This window comes from Solanum verrucosum, unplaced genomic scaffold (assembly GCF_900185275.1).
Source record: "Solanum verrucosum unplaced genomic scaffold, falcon-dt-bn FXZP01000603.1, whole genome shotgun sequence".
In the NCBI taxonomy this organism is placed as follows: Eukaryota; Viridiplantae; Streptophyta; class Magnoliopsida; order Solanales; family Solanaceae; genus Solanum; species Solanum verrucosum.
The window spans coordinates 125,891-133,798 of NW_026020644.1; the positions used below are offsets into that span (position 1 = coordinate 125,891).

Genomic DNA, 7,908 nt, shown 5'->3' on the forward strand with positions numbered 1-7,908 from the left:
GCAAATGTAGTGCTGGTGTTTCCATGTTTCACAAACACGCTAATAATGAAAAGAAATTAACAGCAAGCTAACAATGAAAAGAAACATTTAAGAAGAAAGGCAATTGCTATGCATTTCAACAACGTAACCAGTGTAATCCCACACGTAGAGTCTAGAGAGGCAATTGGCATGCATGTCAGTTTCATAATTGACATTCTTTTCATCTGCAACAGTTCAACTATCAAATTACACAACACAAAATCTTGAATAATTGCACAATCACAAGGTGATGGTACCGTCAAGGGGATATTTTAGAACAACATACCCAGTGAGATCTTCTCCAAATACTTACAAAGAGTATTATATTATACTCGATTCACATTCATTTCCAAAATATTAGATTGATAAATACACAGGCAAATAGCCTTTACCTACATTTCTGCAATTCACAAATCACACTATAGGTGCTATAAGATAAATATAAGACTTCAAAGTGGGATCTTGCAAACTTATATGGCAGAACTAAATGTTATGATTCATGGGGAACTTGAGACCTTCCCACAGGCAAACGACAATCCTGCAGTAACATCAACCTAAAATTAGCAATTTACCAAAATTTAGAAAATAAGCATGTGTGGACACAAGATCCAAAACCATATTACATAATAATAATCATAACAAAAAAAGATTTTATCCCAAAGGGATCAAGGCAAAAGAAAGCATTAGTTGCCTGGGACAAGTTATGCTCTCCTAAGTTTACTGGTGGCTTAAATCTGATCAATCTTACTGTGTGGAACAGGGCATCAATTGCTAAAACCTGTTGGGATCTTACTCACACGCAAGATTAGCTCTGGACCTATGTTGCTCGGACTCTTTAAAAATGTTGACGGGTGCGTGTCGGATACTCCAAAAGTAGTGCATTTTGGAGAATCCGACACGGGTGAGGCAACAATTTTGGAAAGTCCAAGCAACATAGCTCTGGACTAAATGGGTACATGCTTTGTTTACTACATCAAAGGGAGACAGTGGGATAGTATTTCAACACCAGCACAAGCTTGTTGGATGCTCAGGAAGGTATTGGAGTCCAGAACAATATTGGAGCAGGTGCACTCTCATTCTACTGATAGAATGAGCCTTACAAGGCAAATATATACACAGTCCTAGCCCCTACCATAAGAGTTCCATGGGAGTACCTCTTATTTTCTAATCCTGCTAGACCAAAAGCCAGATTCACTCTATGGCTGCAAATGCATGGGAGGTTAGTAACTGTTGACAGACTACTCAAATGGGGAATGGTGCTTGAATCCAAATGTAGCTTCTATCAAACCTGTGATGAGACAGAGAACATCTATATGTTACATGTCCTTTTGCTAGAGATGTGGTGGATAGATTTCCAAACTGGATCCATCAACAGTCTCTTACAGGGAATACTTGGGAGCAATTCATGACAGGAGTCATTCAGAGAGCCAAAGGAAGTCACAACAGGCTCAGATTTTTAAAATGATCAACACAGAGTTTGTTCATGGCATATGGATAGAGAGAAATATGAGGATTTTTGAGAAACAACAGAGACACTGGGAAGCCATTGCTCGAGATATTGCTTGTATTTGTAGTGTCTACAATACAGAATTTAGTCCATAGCTTCATGTTCTAGTTTGTTAACTCTTTAGTCTTTCTACTGACGGTGTATAGTTAGTTATGGTACTGTGAAAAAATACTTTGGTAATTACTAAAAAATTTAGTTGCTAAAAAGAAAAAGGGATTGAGGCCAAAAAAGGGGATTAATGCATTTCAAAAGAGGCACCAATGGCATCCCTATGACGAAGTTCATGATCATACATTGGCAACATTGTGTAATATGTACGAGGGATTAATGTGCATCTGCCATAAATATGAGGAAATGGATAATGGCAAGGTAAATACAAAACAAACCACAGATTACTTAATTCTCAAATCACGTTAAAGTAATTCATTTTTTTTTTCTTTCTTTTTGGGTGAGGCCGGAGGGGATGGGGGTTCTTTAAGGGAACAGAAGAGACTAAAAAATAGGAAGACCAATTGCTTTACCTAGTCACCGAAGACACTCATAAGATCACCCGGTTGAAATGTTTGAAAAATCGCTGGACCAACTTTAGCATTTTCCATGACATTCATGTTAGGCTCCTGCTTAACTTTAGTTTCCTCAAGATAGATTTTTGCAGTATTGAAGTTGCACATTGGCGAATCAGACTCATCTACTGCAAAACGACTGGGAATGGAGGCACATTTACCAACCCCAGAATTTCTCATATGTCCCTGATCAAGAACTTGGCTTGAGTTAATATAATATGGAACTGGCGAGCCCAAATGGTTTGGTATAAGGGCTGGCAGTTGTTTAGAAGAACCAAACGCTGAGCTCGAGTTATGAAGCTGCAGACCAACACTATTGTCAGCATTTATCGAGCATGACCGAGAGAGAGAACCTCCACTGGGGAGCCTGTTTAAGCCACATTCTGGTTTGAGTTCCCTGTCTAACACTTGAACCACACCTGATGAATTATTTGATTGTGGCGAGAGAACTCCATAATCAATCACCGAAGATTTACTCAGACTGCTGGCGTGGCTGATGGAAGCAGGACTATCTCCCACTTGGAAATTACCTGGTAACTGAGAGGGCAATACAAGGCAAGAAGGTTGCACATTAATTGAATGGTTGACCACAGGAGGTCCAGACTGTCTATGTTGCAGTTCCATCTGCTGCTGCTTTTGCCATTGCTGCTGTTGCATCATTGCCATTAACATGTTGCTGTTCGGAGCAGCTAGCTCAATGGGATTGCTGCTAGGGCCCAGACATATATTTTTTGCTCGCTGGGATCCAAATCCGGAATGAACATCTTCAGCAGACAAGATAGCTTGAGAAAGATGTTTAGAATTAGAAATGCTGGGAGGGCATTTCAACAGAGGCTGACCATAAGCCATAACTTGGTCAACAGGTATGCACTTTGCTTGCTGCAGGGAAGCTTGTAGGAGATTCTGTATCTCTACTGCTGGTAAAACCAAGTTACTTGTCGACCTACCTAAAAGTTCGGCATGAAGAGCTGTCAAAGTTTCAGGAGGAATTTGGCCAGAGGCTGCCAGTGCTTGAATGTCAAATCTCCCTAGTGAACCATGTTCTGAATTCTGTTCTATTGGCCCACAGAAGGTACTGGGGAGGCCACCCTGCTGTTGAACTACTCCACTTAACCTCTTCAAGTATAGCCTAAATTTCTGCATATTAGTCAACAGAAATACTTTAAAAACATTCTATCGTTGAAACTAGAATTTAATGACCAGAAAGCCAAAAAAGCATGCGTCCTAAAACAGATTATTGATGGATCACATAGCACATGACATGCCCATAAGGACTTGAACGGACTATGGCACAAACAAGGTTTATGAGTGACTAAAACAAACACTACATGAGGACATGGTATTTAATATTTAGGTTTATGGGTGATAAACACAAAAGCTACATGATGTGGATTCGTCTTGGTGAATTAGGAAGATATGGGGCCTTTTAGTTCCAAGTATATAGCATCTTTACCTGATTTTCCTGAAAAGGCAACCAGAACACTAGCATTAGGTAGAAAAAAAGGGGCATTGACAACCTTAAACATGCATAGAGATTCGAACCTGCAGATGGCTTGCCACATTTTCTCTTGTCAAACCAGGAACATTCATCAGTTCAAGGATTCTCTTAGGTACAGCCTCTGCAAAGGAAGAAACAAAGCAAATTAATACATAAATAAGTAGAAAAAGATCTGAACTAACTGAAAAAGTCAAAAACCGAAGTTCATACTATCAATGCCAAGTTGGTTGACTGCACTAACAAATTGCTGATGAAGCTCCACTGACCAGACTACACGTGGCTTTTTTGTAGTACTTGGGTCATCATTTTCCATTTCAGTGTCGTCTTCTTCTTTGGTTTCTCTTTTCTTCTTCTGTGGTTTTAGCACTCCATCTGCGCCTTCAATTACAGAAGAAGCACATTCAGCATCATCACTTCCTCGCTTATACCGATCATTATCATCCAAGCTACCAGAGCATTCAGGCTCTTTACTGGAGTTGTATCTTTTCCTAACAACATGCTGCCAGATATTCTTTAGCTCCTCGTCCCGTATAGGCTTAATTAAATAATCACAAGCCCCATGTTGAACTCCCCTCATGACGAGGTTGGTTCTTCCATCACCTGACATCACTGTAGACAACAAAATATTAAGTTTACAGATGAGGCATCATACTGCCACAGCAGGAGAGGCATCACTTACTTATTACTGGAAGGTCCATTTCCAACCCAACAAGCTCAAGAAGTTTAAAACCATCCATATCAGGCATATGAACATCACTCAGTACAATATCAAAAGTCCCCCTTTTTTCACGTAATAGGTTTAATGCCACCATAGCTTGCGTGCAAGTAGTAACTGCAAGCAATTCAAATAGTCAATGTTAGATTTGATTTTTATAACCAATAGATATGCATGAAAACAAACATTAAGCTAATATAACACTCGACCAACACAATGTAACGACCTGACCCCTAGTTTTGACTATTTGTGTTTCAACTCATGTTTTGAGCATCTAGATATGTTGACATAGTAATTTGTGACTGGTTTGGGTTGAGACCAAGGGGTTTGGACCTGTTCCGGACAAGTTGAAAATTGAAAATTCTGATCTGATATATGGTGCTTGTGATCGCAAGGTCAGGACCATGATCACGGAAAAGGGTCACCTAGCAAGGGATATCATTCACAAAGAATTAGGTCTTGATCGTGAAGGGGCTTGACCAGGCCTAGCTTTTATTATCAAGTAAAGGAGGATGTTTTGACTCATGAGCTTTTATTATCATCCACTAAACCTAGCATATCTGAGTTGGAGATATAAAGTTACAGAGAAAGTAGGTTTAAAGGAACAGATTGTGAAAACAGATTGTGAAAAGCCAAGAAAAACAACTCTCACTGTCACTGGGGGTTGTCACAGGGGCTTATGCAAGAAAACTTAAAGCTATTGTTCTCAATAGTTTTCTATTATGACCAAACATGAGATAACTTTAGAGAAGGTTGTTACAGAGGCTTATGCAAAGTTCATTCTTGGTGAAAAGTTAGGAGCTAGTTTGGAGTCCACAACAAACGGAGGGCCTCTTGAAGATGTTTGGTATAGTTTCCAAGACCCTAACCTTATGGATACTAAGGAATTCATGAATATCATGTATGACAAGAATGGACCTGACTTTGCTGCTGCAATTGATGGAGATGTTGATATAAACATGATTCTTGGAAGTCATTTTTTGTCACTCCAGAAGATTTTGTTTCAAATGTTGCTGCTAATTCATGATGCTATTCCATATTTCCAGTCTGATCCTAAGGATCTAGCCCGACAGATGCCCACCAGTGGTTCTAAATCGCGTGGCTCAAAGGCTTAACCTTCCTTTTTATGAGGTGCCAACTAGTTGGAAATTCTTTGGTGATCCAAGGGATGCTTGAAAATTGTCAATTTATGGCAAGGTAAGCTTTGGAACAGGTTCTAACCACATTCTTGAAAAAAGATGGTATATAAGTTGTTTTAGCTTGGCTTTACATAATTACCTATCAGAACAAGGACAAAGATCAGGGAAGTATTCCAATGCTATTCATATAATGCGACATTTCTTATGCTGATGAGGAAAAAGAAGGCGTACAAAATTTACAGGATCTCTTGTATCTTTGTCGGATAAATTTTATCATGGTGTCTCAAATTCTTTTGCTCAAGTGAACAACAGAAGGGTTGTGGTTGGTACAAGTTGTGTGTGTTTTACTCTTCTGATCCACCTCATTTCCTGTACACTAGTGAACATGCGCGAATGTAACTACAATTCCAACTGCAGATGTATATGCTACTCATTCAAGACAGAAAGTTCTTGGAGCACTAATTACTCATGTGGCCTTTAGGATACGTCATAAAGTGACCTCTGCTATGATGTGATGGTTATCACAGCCTACAAGTATTCACTGGAGCTTGTTCCACCTTCTTTTCATTTAAAGATAATTGGCATCCTAGATTACTTGGAGGTATTCAATGGTGAAACTTACACAAGGTATAAGAAGTGCCTTTTATTTTGAGTACAAGGCCCTTGGCATCTTCTTTTGCAAATGAACTGTTGATGACATTGAGAAACCATTCATGCTTCCCAATTCCCATGGGGGGAAGAAGATGAAGATTAATCCAAGGACAAGAAATCTTTTTTTACAAGAAACAGGGGATCTGGATTGATTCCGCATTCAAGGACAAACATCGTTGCATTTCAACGATTTTCACAACTTCCATTTTATCCCAATGGAGTTGATTCAAGGACAAGAAATCTTTTTGCGAGAAACAGGGGATCTAGATTGATTCCGCATTCAAGGACAAACATTGTTACATCCAATGATTTTCACAACTTCTATTCTATCCTGATGGAGTTAGGTTCCTCATTTCGACATTACCACCCTTGCAGATTAGGGTTGTTTGATGGGGAGGAGATATAATATGATCTGAATTTCTAGCACTAATCATGTGAATAGCCATATAGCACCAAGTGGTTTAGCTCATTTCAGATAAATTACTTATGGCTTAGGTTAGTAGTCAATTTCAGCATCTCTGATACAGCTAGAAAGGTCTATAAATAAGATCTTCTCCTTCCAATGTAATTATCTTTTGAGAAATGAAGTAAACTTAGTTTAGTTTAACTCTTAGACTTGTTCTTGTTATTCCATCTCTACTGTAATTTTTGTTAAATTTCAATGAGCTTCAATTTGACATTGTATCATATTATTATGAGGTGAACAATAATACATGGAATGTTATGCAATGATTGTCTATTTGTTTTTAGAATCACTTATCCATGTATTGATAATTCATGTATTCTTGTTCCACAATATATTTAGCTAATACATAAATTATGCTGGTATAAGTTTAGCACCACCAAACAAATGACACAATGCAATGCATTGGGATTATTTTGCTTGTCTCCTTATACAGCCAACCAATCAACGTATTACCTATCCAAGTTTATGCAAATTATCTTCATTGATGCAGTCATCAAATGTCAAACCGGCAAACGGAATTCTAGTTTGAGACCGAAGCCTACTTTATTAAGTTAAAAATATAAAGTAAAGCCATACAATTCATGGTTAAATTAAAACACCACAATAGAAATGAAGTGGTTGAAGGAAATAGACCTGAATACTTGCATCTGCGAAGCATTTGCTCAATAATTCGGAGGCAAACAACGTCATCATCAACTACAAGGACTCTTAACCCTACTGGAAAGTGATCAGTGACAACTGTAGCTTCCGACTTACACGTGGCAACGTCGCCACTCATACTTACCATTGAAGATAACAAAAGAGTAGCTAAAATTACAGAAATGACACTGGTTTCACTGAACTGCAGCTGCTTCCATTAACAAGTGATCTTATGGTAGTGTTTGAAAATGCATTGAGGGTTTAACACAAAAAGGTAAGTCAGATCCAGAGATGAGCTGAGGGTATACAGTGTAATGGAAAGTGAAATTAGGGTTTCGATTATTGAGAAATGAAGAATGGAGGAGGAAGAAGAAGAAGAGTACTAGGGTGGGTGGGGTAAAGAGGAAGGAGGTCTTAAATGGGGAAGATAAAGTGTGACGCGAGGAGTCGAGAGACACGCAGAAGGAAACAGCAGACACCTTTGTCTTTTTGGTTTTCTCCTCTTTTTCTATTTAGGATTATTTTATCGTAATAATTTTATTAATTTACATCTTGAACAACTTTTTGTAAATTTAGAAAATACTTTCAAAAAGAATTAATTATAAAAGAAATATAGAAACAATTTAATTAATATTTTATTAATTTAATAAAATGGATAACTAATGTGAGACAATTATATTTAATATAATGATCAACTAATATATAAGATGGG

General features: G+C 38.2%; 1 protein-coding gene across 1 annotated transcript; it reads right to left on the reverse strand.

The window, feature by feature from the left end:
- Positions 1–240: 240 nt before the first annotated feature.
- On the reverse strand, positions 241–7,657 carry LOC125812113 (two-component response regulator ORR21). The gene is made up of 6 exons (XM_049491606.1): positions 7,191–7,657; positions 4,266–4,418; positions 3,797–4,195; positions 3,631–3,707; positions 2,047–3,225; positions 241–556 (listed from the first exon to the last, which is right to left on the reverse strand). The coding sequence occupies exons 1-5, from the start codon at positions 7,342–7,344 to the stop codon at positions 2,047–2,049; spliced, it is 1,962 nt and encodes a 653-aa protein (XP_049347563.1). The 5' UTR covers positions 7,345–7,657; the 3' UTR covers positions 241–556.
- Between the last annotated feature and the right edge of the window lie 251 nt (positions 7,658–7,908).

Coding starts and splice junctions, on each gene's coding strand:
- LOC125812113 (XM_049491606.1), bottom strand. CDS start 7,344: ATGGTAAGTATGAGTGGCGACGTTGCCACGTGTAAGTCGGAAGCTACA. Junction 4,419..7,190: donor TCGCAGATGCAAGTATTCAG/GTCTATTTCCTT, acceptor AATTGCTTGCAG/TTACTACTTGCACGCAAGCT. Junction 4,196..4,265: donor AATGGACCTTCCAGTAATAA/GTAAGTGATGCC, acceptor TGTTGTCTACAG/TGATGTCAGGTGATGGAAGA.